The sequence below is a fragment of the Ammospiza caudacuta genome, chromosome 21, assembly GCF_027887145.1.
Source record: "Ammospiza caudacuta isolate bAmmCau1 chromosome 21, bAmmCau1.pri, whole genome shotgun sequence".
Classification (NCBI taxonomy): Eukaryota; Metazoa; Chordata; class Aves; order Passeriformes; family Passerellidae; genus Ammospiza; species Ammospiza caudacuta.
Window position 1 is genome coordinate 5,018,301 of NC_080613.1, and position 19,033 is coordinate 5,037,333.

At 45.8% G+C, this 19,033-nt stretch overlaps 2 protein-coding genes across 15 annotated transcripts in view; one reads left to right on the top strand and one right to left on the bottom strand.

The window, feature by feature from the left end:
- The window catches only part of GPR107 (G protein-coupled receptor 107), a 37,767-nt gene extending 28,627 nt beyond the window's left edge, over positions 1–9,140 (bottom strand). The window contains exons 1-5 of one of the 4 annotated variants that reach the window (XM_058818149.1): positions 9,098–9,140; positions 3,389–3,514; positions 2,615–2,665; positions 2,315–2,403; positions 1,542–1,708 (exon numbers count right to left, since the gene is read on the bottom strand). In XM_058818149.1, coding sequence (XP_058674132.1) covers positions 1,542–1,708; positions 2,315–2,403; positions 2,615–2,665; positions 3,389–3,457 — 376 coding nt within the window. In that variant the 5' untranslated portion in view covers positions 3,458–3,514; positions 9,098–9,140. Of the gene's footprint in view, positions 1–1,541; positions 1,709–2,314; positions 2,404–2,614; positions 2,666–3,245; positions 3,321–3,388; positions 3,515–8,179; positions 8,297–9,097 lie in introns of those variants that run through there. The other 3 variants (XM_058818148.1, XM_058818146.1, XM_058818150.1) reach the window with 3 other exon arrangements.
- Positions 9,141–15,561: 6,421 nt separating this feature from the next.
- FNBP1 (formin binding protein 1) overlaps positions 15,562–19,033 on the top strand; it is an 89,942-nt gene continuing 86,470 nt past the window's right edge. For all 11 annotated transcript variants that reach the window (XM_058818420.1, XM_058818421.1, XM_058818422.1 and 8 more), the window contains exon 1: positions 15,562–15,761. In XM_058818420.1, coding sequence (XP_058674403.1) covers positions 15,738–15,761 — 24 coding nt within the window. In that variant the 5' untranslated portion in view covers positions 15,562–15,737. The remainder of the gene's footprint in view (positions 15,762–19,033) is intronic.

Below are 19,033 nucleotides of genomic sequence, written 5' to 3' on the forward strand. Positions count from 1 at the left end.
CAGAAATGCTGCCCCAGTCTCTCCTTACTCTCAGAGGACTCTTCCCACAGCCAGCATTCATTCTGAATGCATCCTCACATGCCAGGATATGATTCCCTATTCTTACACCTTCTACAAAAATCTACCCCAGAAATCTTTCCAACCTCTTTAGGTGACCAGAGGCAGGTGACCTAAAGCCACAAGCCACAGCTCTGACTTTTTATGTTATGACTGAGTACTGTTCACCTCACTGACAAATCTCAATCTGAGCATTAATACATGGCCTGACAAACATATGGAAATCCTAATTTCCATATGAGGAAGGAATAAATTCACAGCTTTCCACTAAGCTCCCAGTAAAAACACAAACAAAAACCCCACAAAAGCATAGGTGACCTGCTGGGTCAGCATTTCCCCTGAACTTGAGCTGACAGGAGCCTTCAGTAGAGCAGCATGTCAAGTTCACAGTTTGACCCTACTCCTACAAGAAGCTTTTCAAACATTAGGTCATCCCTTCCTACCAGGAAGCAAAAGTTCAAGACTTGAGCTTTGCTTTTGGCTCCCACACCTCAGTGCACTGTCCACACTTTTTACACCAGAGAAAGCAAAACTTTAGCTGTCAGATCCATTCTCTCAGTGCCATCCACCCTTGGTTCTTGACTTGTTACAACAGCTGTCCAAGCTTTTGAATGGTATCAAAGCTGGGGAATGTGAGGCCAAGACAGACAGACTACTCCAGATCAGACTGCTCAGCAATCTAAACTCTGCCAGGAAGGGATAACATGAGCTAATCCCATTAGAGCTGAGATTATAAAATTATTTTGTCTGCTGGTCTGGAAGCCAGACAAAGGCTTGTGCCTCCTAGAAAGATTAGTGGGACAATTACTCCTCCCTCCCCATAGTTTCTAAGTGATAGGAGTTCAACTCTTTAGACAGACACAGACTCATAGAAATGTTGGCTGGAAAGGACTCCTGAAGACAAATCCAGCTTTTGACTCAAAGCACACCTGGTGTCAGCTGCATCATGTTGGCCCTGGTTTTCCTTTGTCAAGCATTTAAAACCACAAAATATGGAGATTGGATTGCACAAATGATCTGCTACAATACTCGAATACCTATTTAGGAAAGAAATCTTATTTATTTTACTTATTTTCTGTCTTAAGATCCCATCTGAGACATCCAAGACTTAATAAAGAGAAACTGACATCATGTGCCACTACTAAAAATTGCTTGAAATTTTCCTCCTAATCTTTCTTCAGCTTTAGTTGGTGGCCATAAAATTCCCCCTTTAGCCTTCTTTTTACCAGACAAAAGCCAAGCAAGTTGTGAACCCCTCCTCAGAGGCACTGAAGGTCTCCAACACTCATTGTCTCTGATGGATCAACAGGAGTGGTGAACACAAATCACTGAGCAGGAGACTCCAGCCCCACAGGCAGCTCTGTGCACAGGTTACACAGGATGTACATGAAGTTCTTGCCCCAGGGGACCCCAGAATGTGACCACAACTCAGTGCTGGATGCACAGCAGTGAGAGCATGCACAGGTCAGGTTTAGATGGCTTACCTTCATTACCTGTATTTTCACTGGTCTTTTGAGGACTTCTATCAGAATCACTGCTCAGTTCAGAAGTTTTTAGCAGCTTGGTATTTAAGGCAGTACCATTTTCCTCAGATACAAATACAATTTTAGGTAACAAAGAAGCAGCTTTTGAAGAGAACTGTACTTTCACACTAAAGAAACAAAGAGATTTTATTACAAAATTAAAGTAAACCAATGTTTTTAAAGAGGTTGTCACAGCCATATACCCAAGAACCAGATCATGACTCACAGCAGAACTGATCAGTGTGGGAAAAGTCACACTCTACCTCTACATGAAATACAAGAGCAGATGAAGAAAATTAAGTTTCTTCAGCTTTGGTAAGCAGAGTCTCACTAGAAATTATGTTACCACACATGAGCTCTTGCAAAGGGAAGCAATACAGACTTGAAGGTACTTCCATAATAGAAGATAATTCAAGACAAACAAAATTTCACATTGAGTGCAAAAGTGACTCAAGAAATCAAAGCTCATTAAGCTCATTCAGGACAATTAAGGTAGGCTGTTTTTGCCTGCTGTCCTTTTACCCCTCCAATATACAGGAAGAATTCTTGGACCATTTTATACTGCAGATGTTTTACTTTTACACTCACCTCCTCTCAACTGTCATGTAACCCCTTAAAAAAAAAAACAACCTACATGCACAGATTCTTTCCAAGCCCCTAAAAAAAATCTCAAGTGTGACATTATCCTCAACTGAAGAAGTAACTTTAAAATGTCTTTTACATTCTTTACTCACACTTCATGTTGGATGTCCAGAAGTAAAATTACAACAGAGACATCTGGCTCTGGAGTCTTGTTCAAGATACAATAATCCACTTCTTCATCCTGATAAGATGAACACAACAACACCTCTGGACATGTTCTCCTCCAGGTAGAGATTATCATTCCTAGTCCAGCAAATTGTAAATCCATCCTGCCCATGTCTAAAGCCCACCCCCCCCCCAATTCTTTTTTTAATTTTTATTTCTTCCAGCCATCCCCAGAGTCTGGTAGATATGAGATCTTAGAAAAGCAAGCTCACTTCCCTTCCTCTTACCAGGTAAGTGGAGAAACCATCATTCCTTGTTCGGTCCAAGCTGAACCCCACCTAGGAGACAAGTGAGAAGAATCTGTCAAATGGAAGCCAAACCACTACTGAAAGAGTCATAAATATTGCTTTCTAAACAAGTTAATCTACATTTAAGGTGGAATTCAAGTATTTTCTCATCACCAATACATTCAAATGTAACAAACTCATCCATATCCACCAAGAACAAATAAACCATGATTCAAACCCAAACTAAATCTGGAGTATATTCTGTCTCTGAACATTTTAACTTATTTCAGTATTATTCCCCACATTTTTGCTTGACAAAAAGATTTAATACTTTTATAATGAAGAAGTGAAACTGTGCAGCAGAGGAAGAACTCAGGTATGTCATCCAATCTCTTTTAAAACCCCTAATATAATGTGCTGTATAACATGTAATATTAGAGTTCTGTTAAAAATAAGACTGTCACTGTTCTGGAACCTACTGAAACAATGACCACAAGCTGAATTGCAATGCAACATGATACAGTGTGAAAAAACTCATCAGAAGACTGTTAGGAAATTGATGTTCAATGTAAGTTATGGATGTGTGCATTGAGTTCAGCAGACATCCAACAAGTTAAAGGTTCATCCTTACAGCAGAAAGGAGAGTGCTCAGGGATAAATCTCAATACACAGATCCTCATCATTGGCTCATGCTGGGAAGCAAAGCCAACAGCATCAAGAGTTTGGATTTGACAGCTCAGACAAGTGGAGGGCAATTTCACAGGAGGAACTCACTAATAAACTGTCCTTCTCATCAGGGCCTGGTTCTGGATTCAGGGAAAGGTTGCTGACATTCACACTCATGAAACCATCCTTGAAGAAACCAAAGGTATTCAGGTGCACTTTCTGCCTCACATCATCCTGTTAGAAAGGAAAGCAAGTTTACAAACACATGCAGAGTCATCTGCTGCAGCAAAGGGGAAGCAGGGGGAGTGCTTGACACTTGAATATTCATGCAAAATATCTAATTATGTAAACAGCACATTTCTTTAAGATACCTTCAGATGTAATCAACTATTTCACTGGAACGGACCAACTTTTAAAATAACCTGAACAGCAAGAACTTTTAACAGACATATTTCTGCTTACTGACTTGCTATGCTACTAGGAAATATTCAAGTAAAATTCTGGCATCACTGATTAAACAGCACACAGCAAAATCCCCCAGTGTGACTGCAGACACATCAAGTCAGCTATTGTTTAAATTGTGGCTGCTGTCATTGCCACAGACTGAAGAGGAAATAGACTTTGGGGATCTTGCCTAACCAAGAGCTGGGGTTTGGCCAAGTGTTTAGCAAGTGCATTGTCACCACCTCAGATCATCTGTGTTGGGCAGGGTCAGTGTTTGGACAGGCAAACATTAATACACTGGAAAACTATGTGTGAAAATTAAGTTTTATATATAGTCCCACCCCTCCAAATGATTTTTGGCATAAAATAAATAAAAAGAGAATAAATACCAAACCCAGAATATTTGGGTAGGTTTCTCTAGCAGGAAAAATTGAATCCCTTCCTCTGCTCCCAGTTTAGCTGCAGAATAATTTCCTCCCTCTCAGTCTGACAAGGAAACCATAGCAATTGATCTCTTCTCATGCCCTGCTCAGCTTATAAAGCTTCAAGTACAGTGAGCTTTAATTTTGTTTTTTACATAAGGAGGCCACGAAGGACCTCAGATGAAAAGCAGCTGACGTCACACACAGCTGCCACATCAGATGACAAAAGGTCACATCCAACGTCCACAGCTGGTCCCTCAAACCTACTGGGTCATTTAGTGGAAGAAAAGCAGAAACAAGGCAACAGAAATAAAAAAAAAAATTTAAAATGGAATCTAAAACATTTGAAATCAAAAAGCAAATTTAAAATGGAATCTAAAACATTTGCAATCAAAAATTTAAAATGGAATCTAACACTTGACAAGTTGGCAATAAAAAACAATTAAAATATGTTTCTTCCTCCTGTTTCTTCTAGGAAAAGATAATCAGATTGCAGAATTGTGTAAAAAGAGAAGTCAGCTGCTGAAGGCACACTGTTCTGGAGACAGGCCTGGAAGCCTGAGCTCTGAACTGTACAAGTACAAGAAGTTCTTTCTCTCTCTGCCCCAGTATTGATTTTGACGCCTCTGCACAAAACGTTCCTGCCTGGTAAACATCCCTCGGTGGAACAGCAGGACACATCCTGCCACAGCTAACCTGGAATCCAGCTCTAATCAGATCACCCTAATAGAATCAAGTTCACCTGGCAAATAACCAGATGGTTCCCTTGATGCTCAGAAGAGGAAAGCAAAGTTAAGTGCCCCAGGGCTTGCAGCAGATTTTGTGTTTAACAGAGTTTGGAGCTCTGTTGTCTGAGCGTTCTGGGCCATGGAAGGTGCTGGAAACAGGAGCCCCCCTGGTTCCTCTAACACTGCACTCCATGAACCTCCCAGCCAGGACAGAAAATTCATCCTGGCTCTTCACAGGGCACATCAGATGTATTTAACCCCAAATGGACAGAGGAGAATTCGGGTGACTCTGAGGGGGACACGGTTTTGTACCTTGAAATGTGCCCAGAGGCAGCTGCTCAACCCAGAGCACTTGCAAGAGCTCCTCAGCTCAGCTGAAGTGATTTACTCTGTAATTTACTGATATGCTCCCCACCACCAGCAGATCATTAATGTACAACACACAGCACTTTCCTCCCTGGCTTTATCTCAGCTTTGAGTGCTTAGAGTTTACAGATTTAGTTCACAAATCCTTCAGCTTTACATGATCCCACACACACACTCTGTCACCAGTTGCCACCAAGCAACAGCAAGAGCATCAATTGCTCCACATATTGACAGCCTAAAGACTTTGGCTCACTAATGGGGTTGGAAGAACCCAGCTTTTATTTATAATAACTCAACTACTCACTTTAGAAATATTTAAGTTTACAACAAAGGTGTGAAGCCATACAAGTGAATACTTCAGCATCCAAGTTGTTAATATACACATTAATTTAATTGACATAGGATGCATCTAAAATGAGAAGAGATGATCTGGGACTCATCACTAACAGCTTACAGTCAAACCAATACCCAAAGTTCTCAAGCTTGTTTCCATAAAAATCTCCCCAGTTCTTTCACTCCTGTAGGATAAAAAGTAATGCTGCAATATCTGAATAAGGTTACAGGGAAGTGGAATCCACGATTCTGTAGCTCAGAATGTGCAGAAAAATATTTTCCACCATTTTACCCTAAACCTAATTGAGATTACATTGTCAGTGCAGTGAAAGTTCCACCAGAGACTGGTGAGCCTTACCTGGAAAGAATCTTATTATTGCTGTGAGACTAACAGGAAAGCTTGTAATTTGTGTAAGACTGAGTGAATTATTGTGAAAGGTATTTTCAGCCTGAGCTATTGAAGTCTGAAACTTATCAACATTGAAAGGCCACAGGTATTTACAAGCAACCATTGAAAACCAGCATCTTCTCTATAATTCCATGTCTGGAAAAGGCTTTGCTTTTGGCCAAGAGAAACATTTCAACTGCAGCTACTTATGGAATCTTCTGAAAATTGTTTCTGTTGGTCTTCTATAACTTCCAATTTTTGTAGGTTTTATTTTGGGTTTTTTTTTTTTTTTTTTTTTTTTTGTAGGAGGTAGGTTTTGTTACTTGAGGTGTTTTGGGTTTTTTAACATATCTCATTAAACTAATGAAGCTGATAACAATTGCTGCTAAGGAGCTTCTCCGGCAAGGTCAGTCTAACAGCAAAATCCAAGCAAATAATTTCTCTACTGCAAAAAAAACCCTATTTTGTACACTTTTATAAAGATAAAATGTTATTTTTAGAACTGGAAACTGCTCAGATTGTGGCTTGTTTTCTGACAACAAGAAAGCTTCACATAGGCACAGTAATTACAAAGATCCAAGAATGAAGCTATTCTGAATTAAGGAATAACAGCTTGTTTGAGGAAATTTAATATCAAACACTCCCACAGAACCGTGGCCTTTAGCTTGGCTCAGTGTCAATGCACACTTGCAAGCAAAGCAGGAGCCACCGGCAAGAACAGCAGACAGGAGATTTCATTGTGAAAGGACTCAGTTGTTGGAGCTGGTGTTTGCACAGAGGCTGTAAAGCCGGGGATGAAGGAGGAAGGGAGAGACCGCCCTGACAATAAAGCTCAACTGCTCTGACAATGAAGCTGTTTGTAAAGCAGGTGGGCAGGGGCATTAACTCACTGCTGCTTCTCACAGCAAGTTTGTGCTGCAACTTGCACAGAACACCTGCAAACCAAACCCATTCCCCACTCTGAGAGGAAAAAAACCCAACAGGATTCAGTAATTGATCCAGGCAGTCCCCAATAGGGACTAAAGGCCATGAGAACACTTGCTTGAGGCAAGTTGGGAAGTTTTCTACTAAAAGTTAGAGAATCCTCCCAGGAGAAATCCTTCAGTGCTCAACTGTTTGTCACAAATCCCTCAAAACAATAACAAAACCAGCACAAGCCTCCTCACTGACTGCTGCAGGAGCAAGTTTACTTCTCCTGCAGTACAACAATATTCATGTGGCTGCACCTTAAACAACTACACAGGCTGGAGAATTCCCCACAAGTAAGACATGAACACCTCCAACAATCATTGTATCCCAAAGGCTGCAAAGTCCTGGATTCTCCCTGAACTCCAAAAGCAAAGCAGGACCCGTCATTTACCACTTTATGATCCCTTCCAATGTTTCTACTGGCAGAATACTGCATGCTGTTGACAACCAAAACAAAATTGAAATGCTGAGGATTGAGAGAGCTTTCCATGAGCTCTACAGAAGCGTTAAGGGGCATCACTGCAGTGCAGAACCCATCTGTCCCACAGCCCATCTGTCCCACAGCCGGGCAGGGGCTCAGGCGCAGCACAGCAGGCAGAGCACACCTTCACCCTGACCTCCAGCACTCCTCATCAACCCTGAGCAACCAATTCTTCTCAATCATAGGCACAGCCGAACACATCACGCTTCACAGCACTCCCCGCAGTCCATGGAAACAAAACGCAAAGCTGCCAACACCAATTTCCTCAGCCTCTACCAATGGCTCGCTTAGGGCACAGCAGCTGTAGCCAAACGCCCTTCGCAGCGACCAAGGCACTGCAGGAAAGGAAACTCAACCAAAATCCACCTTCAGAAAGCTCTCCCTCAGCCCACGTTGGGCTCTCTCTTATCACACGGGTTTTAACAAAAGGGGAAGCAGCTGCACCCTCACACTGCTGCGGCTCTGGCCCCTCACGCTTTACCCGCGACCCAAACAGGCGGCCAGAAACAGCGGGACGGGACTTGGGGGACGCGGGAGGAAAACGGCAAAAGCAGAGCACGGCGGGGCCCGGGCAGGCTGAGGCGCAGGGGGAGAGCTCAGAGAGAAGCGAAGAGAAAGAAGGTTCGGGGCACGCAGCAGAACGGAGAGAGAGACGTGGGGAGAGCAATCCCGGCCTGCGGGAGATGCGCGGGGCCGGGCCGGCCTCACCGCTCCCCTCAGGGCACCCGGGGGCCGAGCCAGCGGGGCCGGGGGCGGCGCAGACCTTACTTTGAGGGTGAGGTGGTGGACGCGGGCGCGGGCCGGGCCCGCGCGGAGCAGCAGCAGCAGCAGCAGCCCCAGCACGGCCCCAGCGCCGCGGGCCGCCATCTTTGTTCCAGCGTCAGCGTCCCCCGCGCGCCACTTCCGGGTCAGGCGAGTCACGTGTCGGGCGGGGCGCGTCACGTGACCGCGGTGGGCGGGGCCGGCTCCTGTCAGGGAGTCATGGAGGGGTTGGGGCTGGGGGGCGCTGAGGGCTCGGGCAGTGCCACCCTGTGCCCGGGCAGGGACACCTCCCGCTGCTCCAGGGGGCCCCAAAAACCCCCCAAACCCGGCCCGGAACGCTTCCCGGGGAGCAGCCTCGCCTTCCCTGAGCGATCTGAGCTAAAGCCTCACCGCCCTCCCAGGGAGGAATTTCCTCCCGATATTCAGCCTGAATTTTCCCTCTTTTCGGTTTGAACCCATTTTCCCTTGCCTTGTCACTATAATTCCTACCGAAGAATCCCTCTCCGGCTTCTGTAGCCCCTTCAAATCCTGCCAGGCGCTGTGAGGTCTCCCCACAGCCTTCCCCAGGCTGAGCACCCCCATCTCCCTCAGCCTTTCCCCACGGGGACGGCGCTTCCCGCCCTTTTCTCTCCCCCTGAGGCTCTGCTGGGTTTTCCCTGCCCACAGGCTGCTCCCCACGGTGCCCCCCAGGCCGGACCAGCCCCTCAACGAGGGCCACGGCAGCCCCCAGGCCCTGGGCTGGTCCCTCCCCAGCCCTGGCACCCCCTTGGCACAGGGGTCCCCCCTGGGTGTGGGGTCCCCCCACGGCCGTGGGGCTCAGAGGGGCACAGTGGCCAAAAAGAACCCCCTGAGCCTCCCTCAGATCAGCCTCTGTGGGGTGACAGCAAAATAAAAAACCCCAAAAAAGAGTGAAGCTCTCCCTACCTCAGCCCTGCAGCATCGTCCACAGGGAGCTGTGGGATGGTTGTTTACAGGGAGGGGTGAAGTGCTTGTTTCCAGCTCAGCCGTGGATCTACCAGCAAGTTCCAGCTTCTTCCTGGGAGCTATGGCAACAGCAGACGTCTGAACATCAGGTAGTCCAAACAACAGGAAAATTGCTTTTCTATTTAAAGCCAGGGTTAAAGTATTGATTTTGAATATAGCCAGAAAAATATGTGACAAACAAAGGGATTTTTGCTGCTTTACAGGATTAGTTTTGCACCTATTTCAAATATTTTGCACCTATTTAAACTAGTGGCTGTAGTCACATTTACAAATAAAATAAAATGTATATTGGGCCTGGTTTCCATGACTTGTTGCTCAAAACCAAAATAACAGAAGAAGCAAAGTGAACATGAATAGGGGCAATTAAAATGGCTTTTTGGTTGGCACATTGGTAAAGAAAAAAAAAATTGGAAGACTATGGAATGGGAATCCATCAATGTCAATAAATCTAATTTTTCAGTGAGGAGCCTTGTGCTTTCAGCTCCTAAAACTCAGATATTCTGATTTTCCCTTTCAGTGTGTGGAGTAACAGCTGTACAAGTTCTGATAAATAACTGGACTGGACCAGGCAAGTGAGGGTGAAAAGGGAGAGAAAAATCAATGGCTTTAACCTTTATTTTATCAAGATTTTATAGTATATCCCATCTTTATTTAGAGAGATGATTCAGATATTCCTGTACATTTTTTTCCTCACAATTTCACTTCCTCCATGTATATTCTTAGGTGAAAAAACAAACAGAGAAATCTCACCGAGAGCCAAAGAAACCTGGACTGGTACCAGGAAATATCTGGAAGCATGAAAAAAAAATAAAAAAAATCTGTTTTTCTAGTAATGTTCTTTCTCTGGGCAGTACTTTTGTGTGCCACTAGATGTCCTGGCAGCATCAGCCCTTGCACTGCAACACAGCTTGAAAAAAACCCACGGACCTGCAAACATCGCATCATTTATTCTAGGAAACTCCGGTTAGAGATTTTCTTGGAATTTGGCCGGGGGTGGGGAAGCTGCGGGGGTTTTTTTTTCGGTTTTTTGATTTATTTTTTTTTTTAAGATTGTAAATTTTATAATCCCTGTGCACAGACCACCTCGGAAAACTGGGGAGTTTTGACTCCTGAGAAACAGCTGCTTGCAACCACAGCTGCAGCTGATAACAAATATCAGGAGCATTTTGTGCCGATAACAAATATCAGGAGCACTTTGACTGCTTGAGTGGTCAAAAATTCCCCAATAATTCTGAGATTTGGTTCACCTGCAGAGCCTTTTTTAGTCTGAGAATGCTTCCTTTAGGAGCTCCCTTCAGAACCAGAATCATCCTTAGCCTGATGATGATTCCTAGCAATCAGGGATTTTTATGCAACAGAATGGAAATTTTCTGAAGATTTTTTTTTTCAATATTTCTTTGCCAGCTGTTAGAATATTGTGGTACCTGTAAGTTCCCCAATTACCTATACAAAAAGAACAAAAAATAGAATTTATAACATGTTTATTTTCTTTGGCTATACATTTTTTCTAAGAACTTGTATGTTAAAAGATGTCTGTATTTAAATTTATATCTCCATCAAAATACAAAGCAGCTTCTGACTGTCATTAATAAGCTGTAACAATAATTTTCATTGTGGTGTTGATTTGTTTCATTGTAGCTTTCACCCAAGATCACTTTGCTGTAAGTCTGCTTTCCTCAGTACATGCACTTATTATTAGCCTGGATATCTTTTTCTTTACTCCTTAATTCTAATTAAGCATATAATTTGAACTCATCACAGAATGTTTGGGGTTTTTTTAAGGGTATCATGGAGAATTGATGACGTTGGATGGAAGGTATCAGCAGTGTCAGAAAATCACGATGGAGGAGCAGCCTGCAGGCACAGCTCAGCACAGAATGAGCCAGATTGCCATTTCATGGCAAATTTCTGTTTTGTGAGCCAAGGTACAGGTGTGGAGAGGGGAGGTGAGCAAGATAACCCAGAGCAGGGCAGGAACCACTCGGGATCTTTCCCTGGGAAAAGAGAGAAGAGCAGGCTCGGGGCTCAGGGCTGGAGGCAGCCAAAATGCAGGGGAGCTGCTGGGTTCACAGCAACGACACAGGGACAAGGCTGAGCTGGGGAGTCCATCTGCACTTTGGGTGATGGGCACCAAGGTCACTCATGGCCTCATGATGGCTGGACAGGTCCACAGGACAAGGCAGTGTAAGGTGAGGTCAGATGTGAGCCAGGCTCCATAGCAACAGGATCTACAGCCAGGCACAGCCTGGGCTGCGACTGACACCCCCTAGAACACCGGGCAAAACAACTGGGCTTTCAGGCCAGAGCTTAAATGCAGTGCTGAGGGTGTTGGCAGAGGCCCCAGGTGAGGCTGGCCAGGGCCATCAGGGTTTATCAGGTGTTTATCAAGTTTTGATAAGGCCCCTCTGGGCTCTGATGGGGCATTAATAAGGAAATATTTCACAGAAAGAGTGGTCAGATAGTGGAATCATTTACCCAGTGAGGTGGTGGAGTCATCATCCCTTGAAGAATTCAAAAAAGACTGGATGTGGCACTTGCTGCCATGATCTAGTTGAACAGTTAGAACATCGACTGGACTTGATGATCTTATAGGTCTCTTCCAGTCTTGAACTTCTGTGATTCTGTGATTAAAGAGCACCGCGGTCCCCTGTTGTGTCTGAGTGGTCTGAGCAGTGTTGTAACAGCGGAGAGGAAACAGCTGTGATGATGATGATGGCCTCTAGGAAAGGAGTGTCCCCTTCCTTTCCTGGTGCTGTTTCGGTCCCAGTGTATGAGAGGTTACAAGCGACACCCACGTTCCTTATCTCGGACATGAATAATTCGGGTAGAATTGTAAAATCAAAGGGAAGCAGCTGTAAGGGTGGTAACTCTGGGGGGAAAGGTACATCCTTTTCCCGCTGTGTCCTGGAAGCTGGAAGTGCTTGTCCACAGCTCTGAGAGTTGTGATTTTTCTTGCTTTGCATAAGTAAACAAACACAGAGTAAAGAGGTTTCGGTTGAACTGCACTTTAGGGATTTATTGTATCTACTTTACATGGTTTCTCAATCGTTTAGCAGCCAATCTGGCTGTTTTCAAGGGGGATTGGGGCTTCCTAAACAAAGTCCTGGCTTTCTAAAAATGGAATTGCTTCTAGCTGGGTTTTGGAGCTGAATCTGGGAGTGTTCTGAATCATAACAACAGGGGAGATAAACAGAGAATTTACAGGAATAGCCCATATCTGGATAGCAGATCTGCATGGTCTTGTTCTCAGCTTGGTTGAGGGAAAATTCCTCCCCAGCTTCTGTTGCTCAGATATGGATTGTGCAAACTCAGTGGAGAAGTGCTACATAATCTAACTTCTAAGTGTCATTTGGAGTTATTTTTTGGGACTGGAACCCACTGGGCTTTCCAGCATCGACTTTGGCATAAAGGGCTCTTAATGCTCCTGTCACTGCTAATTACATTATTAATTAGGGACCAGCCAAGCTGCAGGCCCTCTTGTTTTGGGTACTGCACAACTGAAAGTAATAATTTAAGTGGCAATCTCTGCCTTGGAGAGTCTCAGGCTAAACAACAAAAGCAGTCAAAAATAGGGGAAAATCCTGTTCTTGAAACATCTAGAGCTCATTTTTTAAACTTTTTAAAGTTTTTGTCTTGAGTCTCTGTCCACATAAAATTTGAGAACTTGTAGTAGTTTTTGGCGTGGTTTATTCTAATGTACCATCAAAATACAAAACTCGTATTTCTGGCCTTTATCTCCCTGGAACTGGTGGAGCATTTCTATCTCTCAGTGTGGACAGGTTTCCCTGCCCATGCTGGTGTAACAGGTTTGCCCTGTTCCCCTCCCAGCTCTTTGTGCAAAAGGAAATTCCACACAAACTTAGCTCAGATGATACCAGTGCTGCTTTCTGTTTCTGTACCTTCCTTTTCTGCAAGTATTTCTATGTTAAGCTCTCAAAAAGTGGTGATGGAGGAGTGCTGTCTGGTTTTGCAATGTGTCCTGGGTGGATGTAGGGCTAAAGATGGTGTCTGGGAGCCTGTGGAAGCACAGCCCTTGGAAGGCTGTGGTTGTGCTTCAGGCAGCAGGGCAGGCTTGGATATTCAAATATGTTGGCAGTAGAAGGAAGAACTATTCTAAAATGAGCTGAACAGGGTGTCTCTTGGTTGTTGTGAAGCCAGCCCTTTAAAGTAATAACTTTTAATGATGAACAAAAGCACTGCCTGTTGTGTCTCTTCAAAGGCAGCTGTGTGAGGAGCTGCACTCTCATGTTCAAATCAATGGAACTCGGACAAAAATAAATGCAATTCTGTTATTAACATTTGTCTTCATTGTTGTTCAAAATGTTGGAATTGCTTAATGTGTTTTTCTTCCTCGTGTAGGGGACAGCCAAGCATCAGTGGAAGAAGTGCATTAATGTAGGGGAGATAATGCTTCTTGTAGCAGCTGGTCAATTTTTATCTTCTCACATCAAAAGCATCCCCACCCTTTATGAGCAGAAGCCTTTTACCTCAGGTGAATTAATATGCTTCCCTTTTTCATCCCCCCATGAAAATCTCTCATGAATAGATACAGCAATAAATAGATTGGCCTAAAGCTCTTTTTACATTTGTTGTAGCTGAAAAGCAGAAATGCAAAATGAGATTAAGTAACACAGCTCAAATAAATGACAGAGGAACACAAAATAAATATTTTTCTGGCAAGGAAATGAGCCATTTTCTGCAAGACCTGTGTAATTGCTACAATAACCCACATTTATGCAAAGGCAGATAATTTGGTTATTTTCCTGCTTGCTTGCTGAGCATTTTGGTGACAGATGGTGGATTTAATATTCTTGGATTTGGGTTATTTTGGGGGTGAGGGGTGTATATACTGCTTAGCTGAGTTAGAAGTCAGCCCTTGCAGTGAGTTCCCAGAATTAATTCAGTTGGAAAAGACCTGTGAGGTCATGGAGTCCAACCTGTGACCAATCCCCACCCTGTCAGCCAGACCATGGCATTGAGTGCCACACCCAGTTTTTTCTTGAACACCTCCAGGGATGGTGACTCCACCACCTGCCTGGGCAGCCCATGACAATATTTAATCACCCTTTCTATGAAGAAATTCCTCCTGATATCCACACATGACACAGCTTCAAGGGTTCTGGGTTCTAAGGCTGTGGGTTTTCTTCCTTTCTAGGGCCCTCTCCTCATTTACAAATGACCAAAACTGGAACATTTGCTTCAAAACCAGCCTCACTTGCCTTGGGTAAGAGGCAGAGAAGGGCACCTGAGGGTGGGTGGGGCTGGAATCACCACCTGTGCACTTGGCACAGGTGAGGCACTGGAAATATTGCATTCAGTTTTGGGTCCCTCACTTGAAAAAGGACACTGAGGTCCTGGACAATATCCAGCAAAAGGACTTCTAAAACTTGTGTAAGTTTTAGAAAGCACAGAATGTTACCATAGTTAGGGTTGGAAGGAATATCTAAGGGCCATCCAGTCCAACCCCCTGCAGTAAGAAGGAACCTCTTCAACCATACCAAATTGCTCACAGCCTGTCCGACCTGGCCTTGAACATTTCCAGGGATGGAGCATCCACCACTTCTCTGAGCAACCTGTGCCAGTGCTGGCGATTCTGTGAGCAGGGCGGGGAGAGCCTCAACTCCCTGCGTGTGACACCCATTCCTTAGTGACCCCCTCTTTCAACTGACCCTGCTCCTCCATTGATAGAGATTCCCCATTGACCCCACTCCTCCACTGATGCCAATTTCCCAGTGACCCCCGTTCCTCCATTGATGCCCATTCCCCAGAGACCCGCGTTCCTCATTGATCCACTGCCCATTGACGCCTGTTCCCCATTAAGCCCCGCTCCTCCATTGAGCCCCGTTCCCCAGCCACCACTGATCTCCAGCGATCCCCTCTCCCGCATTGCTGTCATTCCCCAGTGATCCCCGTTCCCCATTGACCCCCTTTTCCCCCACTGGTCCCCGGTTCCCTGTGGATCCCCTTTCCTTACGGCCCCGTTCCCCACTGATCCTCCTCTTTCTCATGGTCCCGGTCCCCGCCGATCCCCCTTTTCGCCATTGTTCCCTTTTTCCCCTCCGATCCCCTTTCCCCGTTGATCCCCACAGATCCCCTTTTCCCCTCCGATCTCCTTTTCCCCACAGATCCCCGTTTTCCCCTCCGATCCCCCTTTCCCCATTGATACCCATTTTCCCCACAGATCCCCCCTATTCCCCTCCAATCCCCTTTCTCCGTTGATCCCCATTGATCCCCCTTTTCCCCACAGATCCCCGTTTTCCCCTCCGATCCCCTTTCCCCACATCTCCGCTCCCCTCGAGCCCGGGCTGCGCATGCGCTCTGCCGGCAGGGCCGTCCCCCCCCCGTGCCAGCAGCGGCGACGGCTCCGCGCCTGCGCAGCCCGGAGCTGTCAGTCGCCCCCCCCGCCCCGCGCCGCCCGGGCCATTTTGCGGCGCGATGAGGCGGGAGCGGCGGTGAGCAGCGCCCGTCCCGCCCGCTCCGCTCGCACCGCCGGGCACGGCCCTTCCCGGGGCGAGCAGGCACAGCCAGGGCATAGTGACACCGGAGCGCCCCCCGCCCGCCCCTCAGCGCCGGCGGAGCCATGAGCTGGGGCACGGAGCTGTGGGTGAGTGCGGGCGCGGGGGGAGCGGGGCTGCGGGAGCCGCACCGGGGCATAACGGTCCGTGCCCGGGGCCGGTGAGCGGAGCCGGGTGCGCTCCGCGCCGCCGCCTCGGCGCAGCTCAGCCCGGGGGTCCTCCCCGCTCCGGAAAGTTTCATGTACAGCTTCTGCAGGGAAATCCCAGCGGAGGTTCAGGAGTTTGATTTAATTTCGCTGAAGGAATTATTTTTTTTAAAAAGCTCCATAGCACGAGAGCAGCGGCGGCGGCTGGGGAGCGGAGCTGGGCTCGCAGCGGAGCGTGGGGTGGGTTTTGTGTGTGGCTGCTGCGGGAGGCTCCGAGGTGGATCTATGGACAGGGGGTCCGGTTTCAGGAGAGGGAGCTGCAGGGAAGAAAAGCCAGATGATAAAATTTCCTGTCGCTGCTGTTAAGGGGCTTCACTCCACGCTGGAGCTGAAGGACGGAGATTTTTACGAGAAGAGTTTTGTGTTGTGTGTAAATAAAGCAGGTTTTAATGGTGCAGAGGGTTTCAATGTTCAAAGCTCCTTGATGCTTTTGAGGAGAGCCTGGAAAGTATAAATGCATTTGGTTGACGGTGGAACGTTAATGAAAAATATCGGACTGTTAAAAGGAAAGAGAAGTGGGCAATAGCGATGTGAAAGGGTCCCTTGCTAATGAGAAGAAATAAGGGAAGGGAGATGAAAGAGGTCTGGGAAGGCAGAAGAGCTGTTCCACATATTCAATCACAAAGAGGACACGGTGCAGCCATGTTTGATGGTGGAGCATGGAGCAAACCTGCTGGCTCTGGCAGGGCTGGTACCCGCGGACAGGAGGAGCGGCTCCTCCCCGAGCGGTGGGACAAGGAACATCTTGGGACAGATCCGTGCCCGGGAGGAGGGGGATGGAAAGGGTGTTTTGAATGAAGAAGTCAAGAATAAGTGGCAGAGGGTCATCTGGATTGTAAAGCACTGCAGGATTCCCTCCTGTAGTCATGTGTTTGTGGCGCGAGTTGAGATGCAGACACATCTGAGCTTTTGAGCTGCCTCTTGTAGAAATGGTTATTTTAGATGTGCTAATTGCTGCCCTTTCTGGGTGCATTCCTGGCCCGCTCTGGCAGGCAGCTCAGCATCCCCTTTTGCTGTGACATTGGAGTGATGTTTTAGCCAGACCTGGTTGGACCTAGGCAGTAAATTAGGGAGCAATTGCTGACTGGGAGAGGTTGTTTTGGTGTGGTTTTATATGGCATAGAAAGAAAGGTGATAAATGCTGGTGAAATAGTGTAGTGATGCTATATTGATTCATCAGTGTATGAACAGCTCTGCTGCATGGGAATGTTTCTGGGAGAACCTGCGGTTGCCTCCTTTTTCTGCATCTTGGATGCTTTGGGAGGAGACTGAAGAGTTAGCATGGAATTAAAGTAAAAGGCAGCATGATGTGACAATTTTTATACTGGAAATAAGCTCTGAATTCCCAAAAAATGAACTTTTTTTTTTTTTTTTAACTCCTAAGACTGCAAGCAATACTGAGGTTCCTGAACCAGGATGGTAGTAGAGAGTAGTGCCTATAAATAGTTCTTCTTTTATGTAATATTTGTAGGGGTGTGTGCAGCCATATACGTCTTCTGCAACAGTTACAAATTGCTTTTGTAACAACTTTTAATCCGATAATTTTGTTTCTGAAATTGTCTTCAGCAGCAGCAAAGTATCATTTTCTCATGTCCTCAGTGTAGCACTGTGAGAAATGTAGTAGGTTACTGAGGAAAGGGGTTGGATCAAGAGAATGAATGATTCTGGATAGAAATTTGGCAGGAGTTGTTCCCTTTTAATTTGGGCAGAGCTCTGAAATCACGTCGGTTTCCAGTGCTCTGGCTATTTAGGCCAAAACTGATTTCTTACTCTGTGTTCTCTCTTTCATTGGGAAGGAAACCACACAGGCAACCTGTATTTAATATATGCCACTTTCTTTTGTTGATCATGGCATTTCTTTTTTAAACAAAATTAAATTTCCATTTACTTTAGAACTCAGTTGTCTTTTTATTTTTTTTAATGGTTTTTCAGGAGCAGGTGTGGTAAGCAGCAAATGCCTGTTCTACATGTGACTCATATGTGGTTTGAAGGCCTGAAAGTTGAGGCAAAAGCAAATGTTTTTAACTGTACTTCAGAAATTTGCTAGAAAAATCAGCAATGTTTGATCAGGCTTGACTTGCACCCTGTATTACTGATCTACCAGGCTGAACGCATGTTCATGATTCACCCTTTAAATTTAGCAAAGAAGTAAAATCAGCTTGCTTTTTAGAGCTCATAGAATGGTAATGTGATTGGAGTTATGTAGAATTTCTGTTCATTCCTTGGGGGAGAAAAAGCCTGGTTGCAGAAAGCCTCATACTTCAGAAGCACTAAAATCCCTTTGGCAAGGTGTGAGTTATTCCCAAACCAGGCTTTAGCCTCGTGCTCTGATGTGAGTGCCTCCTGTGCCTTTGGCTTGCAAATCCTATTGTTGAGTTCCTTCTGCTATTTCACTTCATTCTGGACTTTGGGTAACATCTCAACATTGTCCCTGTGAGTGTAAAAGAATCCATAACAAGTGAATTATCAGATGTCGTAATGCAGCGTTTCTGTCCTGTATAGGGTGGGGTGCTGGGGATAATGAGCTCGTTTGGGGCCTCCCAGCAATTCTGTGGTGCAGAAAAAAACCTGGAGGTCTCTTGTAACCCTGCTTGCAGCTTCTGCCCACCCAAGCCCTGCAGAATCCTTCCTGTTGTACTCCAACCATTCATGGGCTGAGGAGGGGGCAGTGGGTTAAGGGCAAAGTGCAGGCACTGCACCAAAACATTTTTGTTTTTCACCTCAGTTCAAGGGTGCATTGAGGGCTGACAGGTAGGGGTGTAGTACATATTTATTTCATGTCTGATTCTTGAAACTGGCAGTGTTTTCTAAATACTTGAGTGGAAGTGATAAGTAAAGGTTATGTAGGGGTGCACACACCCACCTTGTTGTACCTTCAGTGCTGTGCTTTGGGGACAACAGGCTGGAAAAGCACACTGGGATCTCCTTCACCTTTTCCCTCTCTTGGCTAATGGGAAAGAACATGGAGCATGGCACCCACAGCTCCTCTGAAGGGCACTTTGGTGGGCAAAATCATAAGTGTGTGTCACACTTCCCACCAGTGTCCTTCTGTGTGGTATGAAGCCCTTGAAACAAGTGGGATTACATTGCAGACTGAGCTGAAACCGACCTCAGCACTTTGGTGCTTGTCTTCAGGTTAGAAAAGGCTCTGGCTG